The 18,592-nt window shown below is 42.5% G+C and overlaps 2 protein-coding genes across 22 annotated transcripts in view; one reads left to right on the top strand and one right to left on the bottom strand.

The window, feature by feature from the left end:
- The window catches only part of LOC310762549 (uncharacterized protein), a 537,990-nt gene that overhangs the window by 265,977 nt on the left and 253,421 nt on the right, over positions 1-18,592 (top strand). The window lies entirely within an intron of this gene.
- DOCK10 (dedicator of cytokinesis 10) overlaps positions 1-18,592 on the bottom strand; it is a 181,373-nt gene that overhangs the window by 77,838 nt on the left and 84,943 nt on the right. For all 21 annotated transcript variants that reach the window (XR_014548062.1, XM_083613642.1, XM_083613645.1 and 18 more), the window contains exons 4-11: positions 17,502-17,584; positions 12,927-12,999; positions 12,529-12,651; positions 12,004-12,138; positions 5,494-5,677; positions 3,601-3,686; positions 2,030-2,113; positions 1,063-1,218 (exon numbers count right to left, since the gene is read on the bottom strand). Coding sequence is in view for 20 of the 21 variants with exons in the window: in XM_083613642.1 (XP_083469768.1) it covers positions 1,063-1,218; positions 2,030-2,113; positions 3,601-3,686; positions 5,494-5,677; positions 12,004-12,138; positions 12,529-12,651; positions 12,927-12,999; positions 17,502-17,584 (924 nt within the window). In the remaining variant the exon portion in view is untranslated. The remainder of the gene's footprint in view (positions 1-1,062; positions 1,219-2,029; positions 2,114-3,600; positions 3,687-5,493; positions 5,678-12,003; positions 12,139-12,528; positions 12,652-12,926; positions 13,000-17,501; positions 17,585-18,592) is intronic.

Below are 18,592 nucleotides of genomic sequence, written 5' to 3'. Positions count from 1 at the left end.
GCCACAGGTGCTTCTACCTTCACTCTGAGGAAAGAGCGGGGGGGGGGAGTCCTCCCCCAGAGCAAGGCATTGTGGGTAAGGTCACTGTCCGGGAACTGCCATCGGAACGAGAGGAGGAGGCGAGGCTCCACAGCGATGCTGGAGAGGGGCCAAGCAGGGAGAGAGGCAGGTCTCCGGTTGGGGAAGAAAATCAGCGCAACACCAGGGATAGAGGGGGGCCAATGGGGGAAGTAGAGAGCAGGCTCCGGGACTCTTCACTGGACACCAGCGGGGAGAGCACAGGTCCTCCGCTACCCACGCCCTCCCTGCGCAGAAGACTTCCGCGCAGGGAGAGTAGGAGGAGACTGGGCGACAAACAACTTTTATGTTGGAAAAGGTTTAAGAAACGCCCACTGACGGATTCTGTCAGCGACTGAACAACCACGGAGGGGATGGTTGTCCAGTGAGAAATGGTTTAACCAGCCAACCTAGCCCAGAGCGGCGGCAACTTACGCACAAGCAACCCCTAAAGCCATTACAGTCACCAAGAGATTGCCTGGCACTTTAAAGTACAGCTCAAAAATGCATTCACAAATTTCTTTTGTTCTTTGTTCTGAAGATTTGTTCTTCGCTTTCAGCTCATGGTTTGTTTATTCATTTATATTTATTTATTGCATTTATATCGCACCTTTTCTCCAAGAAGCTCAAGGTGGTGAACGTGGTTCTGCCACTCCTCATTTCATCCCCATAAGAACCCTGTGAGGTGGGTTATGCGGAGAGTCAGTGACTGGCCCAACATTACCAAGTGAGCTTCCTGGCTAAGTGGGGATTTGAACCCTGGTCTCCCAGGTACCAGCCTGACCCTCTAACCATTAGCACTTGTTTGCATGTGATGCTAAGCCAATTCCACTGTTTGTTTTTTCCAGTCCAGGAAGGGCAGAGCAAAGTGCAGACTGCTTGAACTGTATGTACCAGCATGCAGCTCATGGAAAGGCCAATGTCCCTATGCTTTACTGGCCAATATTGCGCCTGACCATGGCCAGTGTCTTGATATAAGCCCCCCTACCTCTGCTTAAGACTTACATTGGTGACTGGGTCACTTTCATTATCAGAAACACAAGCCTGAAGATTCAGATTAAGGGATTTGCATGTTATCATGATTCGCTTGGCATCCTTTTCCTGAAAAGGCTTGAGCAATGAATCTGCTGCTGGAAATTCCTTTCTTGGAGGATTCAAGGCCTGGAATAAAGACACTGGGATAATTAGCTGATTGAAGTTAGTATACAGAATTTATAGGAAAAACAGACTTTTCTGGGAAATAGTTGTAAGATCAGAGATCCAGTGACAGACAGCATAAAATCCATTTCTTTACAAGCTAGTTTTTGAAGAAAGACAGTATGTGGGACACTCCTGATAGTTCCAATGCCCTCATAATTGTGATGGATGGTGGCCCAGGAGGGAGTTTTCTCTGTGCCAGCCCTTAAATTGTGATTGATTGAGTTTACTTCTATGCCATTTTCCCACAATGAGCTGTGCCCAAAGCAGTTTACAGCAAACATTCAAAACACTGAAATACAGAGCATTAGAAATACGTGCAACTATACAAAATACAGAGCAGCGTCAGTAAACTGTGGAACTCCCTCCACACAGAGCTGCATTTAGCATTTTCATTACACGACTTCCATTGTATGTTGATTATAAGCCTCTTTAGTCTGACCCTGGACATTTATGGTATTTTTTTTTTTTTGTAGAACCCGCCTTTTCCACTTTGTTTAATTTATACTCTGCAGCTTTTGCTTAGCATTGTTTTAACTTGTCTTTATAATTGTATACAAACTGTTCTACTTGTTTTCAATTGTATGCGTGTATTATTGTAATCTGCCCTTGGACCTTACAATGAAGAGTAGGCAAGAAATCATATAAATCAAAGCAATAATAAATAATAAAGGCAAAACAGTGAGAATGGCACAGCTGTCTCCCCAGTGGACATGCTGGTCACTTTTAGCTTTCTCTCACCTAACAATATAAAGCAACAAAGAATAATACTTACAGCAATATCAGGATCTAGGGAGAATAGATTCAACCTATCCATATTTCGAGATGCTCTGACAGTTTCTTCTGTTTCTGTGAGGTACTGCAACAACAACAGCAACATCCTCTTATTCTACAGGTAAACATCATATTAGCTCAAATTGCCTCATGTCAGGGTTTCAAATTTGACCCACAAAGCTATTTCCCCCCTCCCTGCAACACACACACACACATTCAAATTTATAATTTGTGTCTCTTTTTGTTTCTGGTATTTCTCCCTCTTTTTGAATGTTAGCCTGCAAAGCAAACCCAGGTGGGAAATCTACATTTAATCTGGGGCAGAATCTCCAAAACATTCAAGAATATCACATTGGTGTAATTCAGATAATCCTGTCTTATTTTGAGTAATTCATTTAACCTAATTATCGACTATGTTTAATTTCATCCAATAGTGTTGTTTGTAATTAAAATACATACTTATTTCCAGTGCTGTAGCAAATTATTTCAGATGCACCGGTACCACATTATAAATTATAATTATAAATTTGCCAACAGCAAAGTAACAAACACCAAGCTAAAAATCCACAAACAGTAAGTGGCAAGGCAACTCTTCAAAATCTGACACTATGTATGCAAATTGTTGTAAGAGAGTCAAATTTACATTCACGTGCTCTGATTTGGAAAAACCTCAAGCTGTTCGGATAAATATTTTCCAAACCAGTTTTTTGTTTTTTGTTTGCTTTAATTGTAAACTCACTTTAATCATGAAGCCGAAATGATTTCAGTTTTGTTTCCTGCCATCTACAAGACTCCTTGTTGTTAACAAGGAAAAAAATATCATGTACTGTGAAGTAAATTTAACAGGTGCATTCTGCTATGCCTCATATTTCTCCCAGTACTATTTAAAAACTTTACAACTGAGGTTAACCACATAAATGGCTCCATAGCAGCTAAGATGCCTTTAGAATGGCTTGTGGACAAAGTCATCTGTCACAATGTCTCCAGCAAGCCAAATCTACACCCATTTTGCACCCGGTACTATGCTAAAGTGATACATCTTTAGATGGCAGCTGTTACCAGCAAAACCTATTCTCTCCCATCAAAAAAGGTTAGATTTGGAGGAGCAATTTTACTAAATGGTTGAATTTACTTCAACAAGGCCTAGTGATGGAGACCAACTTGGATGCTTCAAAAGGGGATTAGACAGATTTATAGTCAAGATGGCTAGTTTCTACCTCCACTGTCACAGCCAGCATATCTCTGAATACCAGCTGGGAATCACAAGTAAGGAGAATGTTGTTGCACTCAGGTCCTGCTATTAGGGTTCCCAGAGGCATCTGGTTGGCCACTGTGAGAAAAGGATGCTGGACTAAATGGCACTTAGGCCTGATCCAGCAGGACTTTTCTTATGTGCTTATCCTGATTAGGAGAGTTGAATGGTCCTAGGCTGGTTTGCAAGGCTGGAGCTGCATGGTGCATCTTGCCACTAGAGCAGGACACTTTGGACCACAGATATGAATGCTTAGCTTTGGCATATGCAACAAACAGAAGTTATTATTATTATTATTTTACACAATGGTAGTCTCTTACTTTTGAAAAATCTGGATGCAGGCTGTTCTCTGCAGAATCAGTTTCCTCTTGCGGACAATCATAGTTCATCGACATGTCTTCCAAATCTTAAAAAACGAAAAGCACAACTGAAGATTCAGAATCAGAAAAATCTTTATTTGCATCAGCCACTAGCCACAGCAATAAAATAAAATGTACTGAAGATAGAGGTAAAAACCTAACTATAGAAAATACATTTTGGGGTTTTTACATCAACAATCAAATAATAGATCTTATTCTTATTGCCTCCGCTAAAAACCTTGCAGTTTTTGCTGTCACCGGATCATCTTGATCTTGTAAAAGAAAGGACACAGTAGCAATGGTTGAGCGACCCAGCATGGGCAATAATAGAGGGGTAATAACCTCCTCAATTCTTTATAAAGTGTGCAAGCCAGAAGCACATGAGCCACTGACTCAATACTGCCATCTCCACAGGGACATAACCATTTTTCCAGCGGAATATTTTGAAACCGACCCTCAAGTACAGCCGAAGGCAGTTTATTCAATCTTGTGAAAGTGAAAGTGTGTCTGTATTTTGGAATTGTTAAATTTTGCAAACAGAGTGCCAGCGTGTCAAAATGACTAAGTGGAAAATAATCATACCATGGACAAAATTTCCTTATTGTGGCCAGATTATTCTGTCGCTCAATATCACATAGGAGCTGCCTAATTAACAACTGAAGATTAATTTCTCCCAAATTCTTTAATAATGAAATCTATGATATGATACAGGAGCTCTGCATACGCAGAGGCTCTCCTGCTTCCTTTCATAAGTTGCCGTCTGCACATCAAATGGCAGGGTAGGGGGAAAGAGCAGGACAACTCTGCCAAACAGCTCTATGTGCCTATCAGTAACATACTTCACTAGCGCTACAACTTCTAGCTACACAACATAATTTCCCCTTCCTCTCCATTCCCCATGCACCTCCTATATCTGCCCCAGATTTACTTCTAGTCTTCCAGAGCAGTTTTAGGAGGGTGTGCAGGAGGAGAGGAAGTTCTGTTGTGCAGCCAGAAGTCCTTGAGCCAGCAGAATTACGTTGTTAGATACTGCCCAATGTCTATCTCAGTGGCGTAGCGTGGGGGGGTGCAGGGGGGCCCGGCCGCACCAGGCACAACATCTGGGGGGGGGGCGCTCGCACTCGCAGCTCTCTGCCCCTACCTGGCTCCACGGGTTAGGGGGCGCAAATTACTTGCCTTGCCCCGGGTGCTGACAACCCACGCTACGCCACTGGTCCATCTAGAAAGAAAACCACTAGAGAAACATTTTTAATAATCTTTTCGTCAATACCAATTAGCCAAGGACTGCCACTCTCATCACAAAACCTCTTTAGCAATGGAACATCTCTGTGGCTGTCAAGTAACTATCTTCTCCTGCATGTGTCAAAGAAAAGTTGCGATTCTCTTGTGGAATTATGACTCACATGTAGAGCCCACCACAGGATATGCCCTGTGGTTGAAGGGAGGCTTAATAAGAGCATAGGCTCTTCCACTGCCTCTCTTTTGATGTAAATGTATTTTGAATCATAGGGCAGGTCTCACTATATAACGTCTCCTAAACCTTTAACACTGTGATTGGTTTGTGGCTTCCTGCCCCAATATATAAATTAGATGGAAACAAAGTGATAGAAATGCATTTGCTAATACCCTGTATGTACTGGTTTATACCACGTTGTTCTGAAGGACACTATGGGGAGCAGCACACCTAGAAAAACTTTTAAAACAACCAACACTATGCAGTTAACAACAGGGATTCCGAACAATTAATGCTTCAACAGATCTATGCAAAAGGCGGGGCGGAAACAAAGCTTTACTTTTATCATTGCTTTAAAAAAATGCAATGCACCCAAAATTATTAAAAGCATTCCCTGTTACCAAATTTCAGATCTGTGATGTCTGCGCTCTTCCTCTCTTGAATGGACCCTTCTGGATTTATCTGCAGGATCTTGTTGAGAGTGAAAATCCATTCATCCATATCTTGCTCATTTTCAGCTGCCAGCACAAAGTATGTCAAGTCATTCATTTTCAGCTCAAAGGCATGTTTTCGAAGCCTGTTATTCTATTGGATCAAGATATTTATAAGAAGCAGGGAGGAAGCAATGGGAAAAAAGCATTAAACTATAATGACAAATCCTATATTGAACAAATAGAACAAGAAGTAGAATCTGTAAGTTGCAGATACAAATGTTCTCCTTAGGCGGGTAATTGGGAATCAATAGTGGTAGAAGCAATGGAAGGTTTCTGTACCTCCTATATCTCAAACAAAAGAAAAAGTATAGGATAATGCCTTATTCTGAGTCAGACCAATCGCCCATCATAGGTCAGTGTTGTTTACACCGACAGGCAGCAGTTCTCCTAGGGATTTAAATCGAGACCTACAAAATAGATGCTCTACCACAGAGCTACAGCCTTGCTAAGTCTTAGGTATTTAAAGCTTCAGTCTATTTCCATCAGGACTATCCCTGAACAGATGCTTTGCAATTTGATCCAATAATGTCTCCCAGTTCCACTCAGTTCATGTGGGCTTACTATCAAGTAACTGTATGTGGGACCACAAACCTAGTTACTTATAATAGTAAGGTTGAAAGTTGTCCACAGCTGATAATGCTCAGAAAGTTTGCACAAGGCAGTTGTATACCAATATTTTTATATGGTGCTCTAATACTCTCTAAAAGGGACGCAGGTAGCGCTGTGGGTTAAACCACAGAGCCTAGGGCTTGCCAATCAGAAGGTTGGCGGTTCGAATCCCCGCTACGGGGTGAGCTCCCGTTGCTCAGTCCCTGCTCCTGCCAACCTAGCAGTTTGAAAGCACATCAAAGTACAAGTAAATAAATAGGTACCGCTCTGGCGGGAAGGTAAACGGCATTTCTGTGCACTGCTGTGGTTCGCCAGAAGTGGCTTAGTCATGCTGGCCACATGACCCGGAAGCTGTACACTGGCTTCCTCGGCCAATAAAGTGAGATGAGCACTGCAACCCCCGAGTCGGTCACGACTGGACCTAATGGCCAGGGGTCCCTTTACCTTTTATAATACTTTCTATGCTGGCCTCTACATAGTATCTATGCTTTTTGGGCCACCAGACTGATGGACCTTGCTACTTGGTTGTATAAAACTGGATTAGTCAGGCTCGTATGGAAGAGCTGAATATAAGACACCCCCTCCAAAGCAAGTCACTCTGTAATAACTGCCAGATCTTTCAGGTCATTGCTTGAAATGGCTATTGATTAGCACTTTAAAGCAGACGTAGCCAACATGGTGCCCTTCAGATGTTTTGGACTACAACTCCCATCAGCTACAGCTTTCATGGCCAATGGTTGAGGGTGATGGAAATTGTTGTCCACAACATCTGGAGAGCACTGCATTGGCTATCCTTGCTTTAAAGAGGAGACTGGATTGATATTCAGTAATTGCAGACAGGCTAAACTGTATTCAGAAAAGTGCCTGGAACAACACCCCCACATACCACACAAGCATTTTCTCAAAATGCAAAGTAATGTTCAGAGCAGAAAATAACGTTAATAGAAAAAAGAGACCGTGTATCCCAATGGAAGCCAAGCAAAATAAATGGGTTGAAATGCATTGAAATATAAAAGCCAGCTAGTGTTTTACATGGCTACTGGTACTGCATGGCCTTTGATCTCTGTCTGCTGACTTAATTGAATTCCTTATAAACGACTTCTTTATAGCATTCCATAACATGTAAATACTTTCTCTCCCAAGAAACACATACAAAGGGGGAGCCCTCTCTTTTAATCTGCACTCAAATTATTCTTTCCTTGCATCTCATTCAATTCTTAACGAACAAGAAAGCATCCTGGAAGATGTGACTTTCTTGGAAGATTAAAAATCTGCCAAGGATTTAACTATAGACTGAATCCTCTGTTTATTAAGAAGATGCAAATGAACTGCCTTCATGAAAGCAAGGAACAAATGTCATTTAATTTGAATGTTTTCTGTACTGGGCACATCACCTTTTCTGCAAAGTCATTCAAATTAGATGACAAAATGTTATCGAGTTTCTTTTTTTTATATAGCAAAAATCATTTTCACATGCTGAGTACTTAAACATACCAGACAACAGGAATTCAATATGTATTTATAAGATGTGCTTCAAAGTTTTGGCAAGCCTACAAGGTTCTGTGCAAAAGCTTCTTTTTCATATCTACAGCCAAATATTTCCTTCTGTGGCAAAGTTAATATAATGTTTGTCATCCCCCCCCCCTTTGATTCTTTACTGCTCCTACTACTGGATAAATTGGCTTTAGACTTTAGTATCTCCCACATTTAACTTAAAGTTCAACATTATAGTCTACATAAAGAATGTCACAAATACCACATCATATAGGTTGAGATAGATATTCCGGGCTCAGCCCAGATTATGTCTAATGTCTACTGGAACTATCCATCTCTTAAAAGATCACAGAGTGGTTTGAGAAGTAATTCACATTTAGAGTTTATTTAGGTTTTAACTTTCCAACAGCTATTTTATGTTACACAGGCCCAGGCCTATGTATTAATCCACATATAACACCCCCCCCCAAAAAAAATCACATATGTCAGATAAAGTAGAAGATCAAAACAACTATGAATACAGTACTTCTAATGGACTGGATATATTGAGTTTCCATGATGTGAAATACTTTATTCCACACCAAATTGCTGAACAGCCAAGAGCAAACATGGAGAATTAGAAAGTTGGGGGGCTGCACTACAACATGTGGTGCCTGCAAGTTTTCACCAATAGGGAAAATAGCACCAGGAGGGCAATTTATGTCTGAGAAAGTGGTATGGGGAAATACTTTCTGTGCCAGGATTGCCATCCCAATCTGATCTGAATCCCACCCTCATCACTGACACAACTAACTAATTGTCCCTAGCCTCCAGTCAAGCTTCAACAGACAACACACATGTACTTAACTAACATAAAAGTTGCTGAATATCTGGGCACAGATCTCCAGTTATCTTATCTAATTTGCCCCTCAGACTTCTACTTTCTTCTCCTCTGATTGTTGAGTTCTGAGAAACCTCTGGTTTTCAGAACAACAAACGTTCTAGAGGTTCTGATTTAGAGGTTGCAAATGGCAGGTCTGTTCGTTCACACTTCTTGTCCAACAATACTTGGTTCTCTGGATCAACTCATTTTTATCTCTGATAATACCACCTGATAAGAGACAGGGGAAACAAATAATCTTTTCCAAAGCTTGGAATTAACATTTCCAAATGTCCCACGTATGTGACATATGGATCTAGACTAGCCATGATGGATAGGGTTGATGTGAGCTGGAGTCCAACCATGTATGGAAGGATACAGGTTCCCCATTCCTGGTTAACTTACCAAACAAAAGCTAGCCAGGATTTAACAGGATAAAGCGAACTTTGAATATCTATGTTACCATAATTGTATTTCGGGGGGGGGTGTGTGGACTCTGCAACATTAACTAAAATATAAGAATGCTGAGATATTTCTGTATGTGGAAAAAATGGGATTTTGTTCCCAGGTGAGGGATAGGGGTAGGGGGCATGTGGCTCTCTAGATGTTGTTAAACTACAACTCCCAGTGTTCCTGGCAATTAGTCATGCTGGCAGGGGCTGATAGGAGATGGAGTTCAACAACATCCAGAGAGGGCTGCAGGTTCCCTATCTCTACCTTAAAATAATGTGCTTCAGTTTGCTCCTTTTGAATAAATGGGATAAGTAATGTAATGTGTTACTTAAAGGCACTGTAGAAAAACAACTATGACTAACATTCAACATGCTAGGCTACCAGCCTTCTCTAACAAGTTCCATCTTTTTTAGCAAATAGATTCATGTAACTCTCTTGGTTTTGAATTGATGAAATTACAAAGAGCAGGTAGGATAAAACATTTGTATTATACGGTAGAAGAAACACGCTCTGTATTTTGCATGGTTGAAATATATGAATGGATGCTACAACTAAGTTAGACGTTGCTCTGTGTTGGAGGCACTGTGGTCAGTCAGAGAGTATTTGTATCTCCTTTTTGAGGCATACTTCCTCTGTTCAGCAAAGACGATAAATATAGTACAGCTGTAAAACTTGAGTATTCGCCAGGAAGTCTGGTTGAGCAGCCACAGCTACACAGCAAAGTGCCTTAAGAAAACCTCAAGAACCCAAAGAAAACATATTTGTAGCAAGCAAAGCAGTCATAAGGATAAGTGCTATGAATCAGGACCCTAAAAGTTAGGCCATTCTTTCAAGAGGAAGAGGGATCTTTCATGGCTCACGTGGAACTCCATGTGTGAATCAGTATTATCTCAAACGTCCGAGAACTACTAGATCAGGATGATTCACTCTCTTGCTTCCAAGTTGGCAAGCGCATGACACCACCAGAAAACATCTGGTGCAATTTAAGTTAGCTCTACTTTGTCCATTCAACAAAATGTAGCAAAAAAGTTCGTCATTAAATGTATTGGCATCTCTTCTTCTTCTTCTTCTTCTTCTTCTTCTTCTTCTTCTTCTTCTTCTTCTTCTTCTTCTTCTTTTAAAGCAATTAATGATTTGGGTCACTCAATCATCCGATTTGATAACTACATTAAGGAGATGTTCTGTGAATGATATCCGGTGTGAGTCACACTTGGAATATGACTTAGGTAATTTAATTCTATTGATTTTGAGGGCTCTACTCTGAGTATGACTTATGGAGCAATCTAAATGCCTGAGCAGTAGTGGTAAAGCCTAACAGAGTGGTGCAGCTGCCACCACGTCCACAGCCCTGCCACTCATGCTGGTTGGGGGAGGCTGGCACAGCAAAGAGGCCCAGTTCAGGCCCAATGCTTTCAGGTGATGGTGGTAAGACTGGCTCAGGGTTCAGCGGATATATGGCCATCCCAGTTCTGCCTCCTCTTTGTCTCCCAAAATGCCTCATTTCAGGGATTTTCATTGGCCAATGCCAACAGTAGTTTCGTGTGTCAGCCTGGTAGACTGGGAATTTGGACTGAAATCTTAGTCAACACATACAGTCTCTCTCTATGTATACAGTCATACCTCAGATTAAATGTGCTTCAGGTTGAGCGTTTTCAAGTTATGCTCCGTGGCGACCCGGAATTAACGCAGCGTGTTACTTCCGGGTTTCACCGCTCGCGCATGCGCAGATGCTCAAAATGACGTCATGCGCATGCGTGGAAGCGGCAAAACATGATCTGCGCATGCGCAGACGCGCAGTCACACCTTACGTTCTACTCAGGATGTGAACAGGGCTCCGGAATGGATCCCGTTCGCATCCAGAGGTACCACTGTATAGTTATTGTACATGCATACAAACTTACACAGTAGTTTCATGATTACCTGTATTTCAACCTGCATGTATTAGCCTATATACCAATAACAAACTCATCTGCTAGGCACTGATCCATATACAGTATAATCAAAATGGTGTCATTCATGCTCAAGACATGTGCGTGATCAACAGGTTTGCAAGGGGCCTCAATATTTATATCTTACTTTTTTACTGAATGATCCTCAGATCAATTACAATGGGTTATCACAATATACACACAAAAAAGTAGTGGTAATACGTGGTTGTGTGTAGCCACAGAGCCACTATCCTGGCATTGACCTCAATGCTATTTACCTGGATAGGACTAAGGTGGGACCGCAATGAAATCTGAGCTACCATACTACAGCCCTGTCAATGTAAGCAGTGGAGAGGCCAGCATTGGAAGAGTGGCCCTGTGGCTTTGTACCACTACTGTACACAAAGCCACACCACCCAGCACCCTTTGAGCAATGAATGGGGTCACAGAATGCTTCCTTTCAGCTCCGCAGTCTAAGTCAACTGACAGTAGAAGCCAAGTGGCAGGAAGGAGGAAGCAAAGTCTAGCCCCACCCAGCTGTTGCTTTGCTGGCTGATGCATGGGCTCAGCTTTGTCTCCCCTGGTGTTATTTTGCAGGTATGCAAAAGTACAAAAAAGCTTTTTTTTGGGGGGGGGGACTTATCAGTGGAAGGAGAAAGCCCAAAGAGCCCAGTGAAGACTGAGGATGCTTGGTGGTCACAGAGCACTAAGTGTCTGCTTTAGTGCAAGAAATGGAAAACCGGAGGGATATTTTGGAAAAGTGCAAGGTTGAGTGGAAACCTGAACAGGAGTACTTCACAGTGCAACATTTTGTTGCAGGTCACTCTTGCCTTTCAGTTAGACTGAAAGAAGGGTGTCACGGAAGCTGCGAGCAGATGATGCAACCACCTCCTCTGCACAATGGTTTTATATTGTTTTAATGCTGCTTTTATTGGAGCAATTGCTGATTTTCACAATGTGCTTAAACAGCCTCAGAAGGATGGTTTAAGTGGGACATACATTATGGAAACACGCACACATGTTCCGGTACATTTGTACATAGCTTATATTTGAAAACCCAGCAAAATGGCTTACCTGCACAACCCCCGTACAGGAATCCAAAAAGATGCAGCCTTTGGGTTCCTTTGATATCTTTTCATCTTTGTAGAAGTTCATTATGTATGAGTTGTCTGACAACTGTGTCAGCTGGAAGTAGCGCTTTTTGAATGACTAGGTGAAAACAAACAAACCAAGATTGGACGTACTGCAAATTGTTTCTGAAAGGTGTTTTATTCAGAGAATTTTTTTTTAAGTGTAGCACTACTGATAAACATTTCAAGTATACGTTTTCAGTAGACAATGGCAACATACACTTTGCTATCACTTATAGTGCAATTTATGCATTTCTACTCAGAAGTAAGCCCTGCTGAATTCAATGAGGGCTCACTCCAAGGTAATGTGAGAATAGCATTGCAGCCCAAATGCACTTTCATTTATTCTATTTTGAGACAAATGACTAAATGAAAATGGAAAGCAGAAATGCAATGATCGTGGGAGACAGAGAAGGGAGAGGATGGATAGATAATCACCAAAACAATGAAGACATAGTATTTTCCTTACCCGAACCATAATGCTGTTGTTTACTGTGCTGTTAAAATTCCCTTTATAAAGCCAGCCTGATTTGAAAACTCCTGTATTTCCTCCTCCTCCACCTCCTTTTGAAGATGAGTGGGATGTTGTATCCTGTGCAAAACACACGGTTAATATTCCTTTGACTTGTTGATTTCCCTCCCCCCTTATTTTTTTGCAAGTTGAAAACATCAAGCCATACTATGTGATTGAATACCTTCTTTCTATTAAGCAAAACAATTTCCACTTCCTTTTTAAGTATATATTTTTCTTTTTTGAGCAAGCAATGACCAACAAAGTTTGTTTCTATTAAGTTTCCATGAAAATAAGGAAAACACCAAGATACTCAGCACTGAGGAGGAAATGCAGGTGGGGGCGGGTAGGCTTACTTCGTCCTTGTCAACATCTTCATGATCAATTTCAAAGGAATGTGAAGGGAGTTTATCCGGTCTGCATTCATACCTAAGGAAAAGCAAATGGATTAATTTTCATCTTCATGAAATATTATGGAGTATTCCCTTTAAAAGAGCGGGAGGGGCTGCTAATGCAGTCAGTCAGACCTCTTATTTCTCCATCATTTAAAAATATAGTGGTAAGAAGTGGATGGGTAAGGCATCGAGGAGCTTGGGAGCATTGGGTTGGCTCTGCCATTGCTTCTACATGCAGCGGCGGAGCAGGCCGATAGGGCGCCTGGGGTGGCGCACATGCCCTGCACCCAGGGGCGGGGCCAGCCGGGGCAGGACGCTCCATGGGGCCTCCGAGGAGTCTGCCTGCCTCCTCCCACTCAGCCGCCCTACAGCTGAGGGACAGGTGATGGGCTGACTGTTTGGGGCAGCAAGGAGCCTGCAGGCACCCAAGCCACCGTGTCACTCCCAGGAGAGACGCGTGGCTTGGGCGCATTCCAGGCCCCGTGGTGAGTGCCCGCCCCCACCACACACCCCTTCCTCCGCCCCTGCCTACATGGTGCCAAGCTCCCCATTGTCTTGCCCTTCCCCCGCTTGATGACCAGCAGTGATTTGCGTGTCGAGGTCCCCAAGCCACCCCCCAAATAACTCACAACACACACTTAATTTTTGTTTAAGGTTTTTGGCATAATTTTGGCCACAACTTTATTTAAATACAAAACCGTGAGTGGTTGTTTAGGCATTGGTTAAGACTATCTGTCCCCCCGCCTGGGGACAGAACTGACTTCCGGGCACCACCGAAAGACAGTGCGGGGGAAAGCAAGTCGGGGAGAAATGGAGCTGAGTCACAGACCCTCAATTCTCATCCGCATGCTCCCCGAAGGCTTGCCGACCCTAGTCCCATTCCAGGGATTGGATGAAAAGATGGCAAGCCCCAGGATTCCTTTAACGGAATTCCCTTTCCGCAGCAACCATGGAGGGGCAGGCCTAGCCTATCCTAACCCCTCCTCCACCAATTTATAACCAATGCCTAACCGCAACCTTACAAGTTGTGACGATTTGCTACGCAGTAGGCAAAAACCAAATGGCCCAGCCAATCAGCCAGATGGACAAAATTCCTACCAGGCCCCTGCCCCAATGGCTGATGACCCCATGACAGGCATAGCAAGGTCAATGCAACAACCCCTTACTCAAGGGCGTGTGGGCGGGTGATCCGTTGCACGCAGCAAAGAGAAAGCTCCAGGCTGCGTGCAGAGTATTTAAACATTTTACCCCTCCCACCAAAATTGCAACATAACTTTTACCCCAGCAACCCAGTGAACCAATCACTGCCTCAGGCCATCTTTAGAGACCCTGCCTGGTAACAGAGGGGTAGCTCAGCAGACCCCACCGCAACACGTGCTCTACATGAAGGAGAACATGCTATACAGTATTGGGAGAGCAATGCAACCCCACTAATGCCAACCTGCCAACTGCTACTACTTGATTGTGATCTCCTGGTACTAAAAGGGTGATTTCATGACTATTCTAATAAACACTGGGACTTGTCCATGCTTAACTCCCTTATAAAAGCTACTATTGCATTTTATTTAAAACAAAGTAAAACAAGTTCAATAAAATCAACAAGAATATAACATGCACATTAACTGGAGATGTGTTTTTTTAATATAACTAGAAAAGGCTTGGACAAGCATGTACTGTAAATTTTAAACAAGTGCCAAAAGCACATCCCAGTTGGCACCTGTCTCATTTCAGAAGAGAGACAACTCCCCAAACTGGGCACCACCTCAGGCAAGGCCCTGCTTCCCAGTTGCCACAAGATGAACTTCAACAGACCATGGCACAACCCGGGGCTGCCTTAACTAAAGATCTTATTGAACAGACAGGGCTATGTACTTGTTTATTTAATGAGTTGCTTCCCAGGAAACTTCCCAAAGTGATTAGCAATAAGAAAACATGAAAACTAAAAACAATTTCAGATCCCACATAGCAACACAGTGGGGTAAGAATCTCCATTTAAAGGCTTGTTAGAAAAAGAAGGGCTTTGAAAGGTGCTGAGATGTGTCTATCATGTAGGTCCTAGGAGGGAGTTCCAATGGTGCCCCCACACTGAAGACCCAATTCCTATATATATATAATCTCTTGATGAGATTATATCTATCAGCAGCTTTCTCCTGCAGAACACACCAATCAGCTGGGTAAATAACAGGTGACACAATATTTTAGATATCTCAGTCCCAAGTTGCATAGGGCTTTGTATTCCTGTACCAACAACTTAGCTAACTAGCAGCCTGTGTATATGGTCTATATCAAAGAATAGTGTATATTAGCACTTTCAGTTTGCAGAGTGAAAAGTTTTGCTTTTCAACAACAGCCTACATCAGTGGTGTCCAAACCTTTTTCAGAGAGGGCCAGATTTGATGAAGTGGAGGGCCGTGAGGGCTGACCAAAGGACCAACCAAAGTTGTTGACCTTTTTTTAGGAATAAACTGCCACAGGGGCTGGATTAAACCAACTGGCGGGCCAGATTAGGCCCCCGAAACGGACTTTGGACATGCCTGGCCTACGTCTTCTTAAAGAAGAAGTCAGATGCTCATGAAAAATCTATACTAACTGCTAAATACACAGGATGAGGCATATTACACATTGTAAATGCTTCCCTGTCATCTTACTTCACAATTTAAGGACAAAAAGACTGTCCCAAAGTCAACTTTTTTATCTCCAGGTGATTATATGCCCACCTGTGCAGATTTTTTTTATCCCCCCCCCCAAATGTTTCCTGCTAGAGAAAAAATTGCTCTTGAGTGAAGCTGACTTCTCCACCAATCTATGTGCTCTCTGAGTGTCCAAAACAGCCAGTTAACGCAACATGCCTTGAGGGAAGGAAACAATTGAATCTTCCCAGTGCAGCGCTTCAAGGTTTCAGTCATGCTGGCAGCATAGTATCACTGCCCGGTTCTAATTCATGTGGTTCTCAGTACAAAATCCAAAGGCAAGGTTCTGATTAGTATTGAAAAATAAAAGCTCTATGAGCTATTTGGTGAAAAATAGCTTGCTGGGAGGAAGGCACTTTTAAAAAAGAAAGAAAGCTGATTTAAAACAAAAACCATCTCCTCACCAAACTTCTAAGATTCTACAATCTAATACAAGTCAGGATGGGATGAGACACAAGGTGTCCAATGAAAGGCCAACCCGTTTACTCCCAAGCTGTTATTAAGATGGGTGGGACAGGAGAGATGTAGAAGGGCAGCTGAGAAAGAGAGGCCTCAAAGTGCTGGGTCTTCTGAATCTGCCGTGCAGCTCTATGGGCTGTCCTTGTCATCAGTGGGCCAGATCAAATGGTGTCCCTGTCATACAGGGTTGACAAGTACAGGAAGCCATGAATGAGTTCTTTACTTAAATCTACTCCCAAGGTGTTTTAAGAGGACAGGAAGAAGTGCCCGCTTCTAATAGTGCACATTTCCTCCCCCCCTTTCAGCTAACTAGATTTTTGCATGCAAACATCCTTATGGGCTTAAGCTAGCTTAATGTGGCTTAATGTGGTCAGGAATGATTTGGGTTTTTTTGTTTGTTTGTTTTTGGTACGATCACAGGGGAAAATCCAGTTGGTTACCCTCTGCTGTCCAAAGGCATCAATAAGCAGAATGGGGAGGAAGGCAATTTTCAGGGGTTCCTCCTTTCCAGCCCCCTAAATCTGCCCCAAAGAGGCCCAGACCCTTCATAGCTGATTTGTGGGGGCAGGGACATGCAGAGATGGGGAGGAATGATTGAAAATTGTCTCCCTTCATGATGATGTATGTCCTGTTTTAAATATTGTGTAATATTGCTTTTAATATTAATGCTGTGTTTTAATTGTTGCAATTCACCCCGGGACCTTAGGGTTAGCAACATCATAATCAACAACAAGTCCCTGAGTTTCATGTGTGATCCAGGGTGGAATTAAATGCGGTGTTGTGCTAAAATGAACATTCCATCAATACAAGCATTCCAGCTTGTCAGGCAAAACTATTCCCCTCCTCCTCCCCACCATGCTGTTCTGTGGTTTCTGCTGATGTCCCCCCTGCAAGCTTCTCAGGGTGGTGGAAATTTAAAAAGCGCCCTTCCTGCTGATCTTAACACCCAAGAGCGAATAGCTTTGATATCCAAACTGCTCTCACAACTTGAAAGGGTTAAGAACCACATTATGTTTCCAGATAAATATCAATTTCTGGGAGTATGACTTGCCCAAAGACACCTGAGTTGAAGACACTTTAAGTCAAGGACACCCAGGCTCTATGCTTACATTCTTACTCACAACAGCACACCGATTTTGAGATCCAGCTCAGAGTCCATCAAGCGCTGCTGTTGCCCAACATGCATTCCAGTGGAGATTAATTATGTGATTTGAATTCATTATGACTGAACTAAATGGCAGCCATAGCAGGGAATGTTGTGTATACAGTGTCCTAAGATAACTTACCAGAAGCTAGGGGCAGTTCCATAGCATAAACCTAGACACTGACATATAATTATTTAAAATAACATTAAAGCACCAGGAAAAAAATAGAGAGAGTCTCTTACCTTGGTAATTGTCTAAAATCTCCTGAGTACTGCTCATATCTGTAGTTTACAATGTGCCATTGGGAACTGTAATATTTACAAGCCTAAAAAAAAAATGAGAAAGGGACAGTTACATCAAGCAGATTTAGTGGTGGTGGGAATTGATAATTCATATACAGAAAAAAATGCAGATCACCCTTGTGGATGTACTCCCACATGTGCAAAAAGTTATGTATGTCCAAGAAATATACCTAGTACATACACTAGTCCTGCATCCCAAATATACCACCAAATGCTTGGTGCTATTATCACTGTTGCACCAATAAGCTGTTGGAGGGAGGCCACTTCCAGGCACTGATATTTGCCATTCCCACACACTCCCAACAGCTGATTTATTCTCTTGGAGACAACAGCTGTAGGTAAGAAAACCCTTGTGCACAGCATCTCCAAGATCTGTGCCTTGGAGAAGAAACATTCAGTCATTGTAATCCTCCATGATTAAGTCACGCAATGAAATCAGCAGGGCTGAAGTGTGAGTAAATGGGTGAGGAGAAGCTTGTAGGAAAGTATGCAACAGACCTTTTAGGGTCTTTCCCTCCTGAAAAGCAGCCCTTTCCTTCAATATTGTATGGAGACTGCTGTTTATTCCCCCAAATGTAATTTCACTACCCTTGCAAGCTCACCAGTCCTAAGCTTTTCCATTCTTCCTCCTCCCTGTTTTTTCCTAATATTCCTTATGGTGCATGCAATCCCTGTTCCAGTGGAATCTGTGGCAATACTCCAATCAAGTTAATGATTGCAGCCTCTGTGCAATTAATTATATCTCAACTGTCTTTTTATTTTTTCTTAAGCAGAACTACTTCTTTTTCCTCCACACAACTCATATTTTCCAAACCATGATTTAGCTTTGTTGCTCATCTTGGACTCATTCGTTAGCACAGTGAGGTATCTTTCAATATGTGTGTGATTCTCTCTCTGTGTGTACCCATAGTTCATCACATATCCCTCAAGGAGGATCCCTCACTGTCAAGAGGAATGGAACATTAAACATGTAAACTGTGTTGACAGCAGCAGACAGTTTTGTCTTCACACTAAAAAACATTTCCCAGTAT

Source organism: Podarcis filfolensis (genome assembly GCF_964270895.1).
Source record: "Podarcis filfolensis genome assembly, chromosome: 5".
NCBI classification, from domain to species: Eukaryota; Metazoa; Chordata; class Lepidosauria; order Squamata; family Lacertidae; genus Podarcis; species Podarcis filfolensis.
Note: the sequence above shows the minus strand (reverse complement) of the source record. Positions and strands in the feature narration are given on the sequence as shown.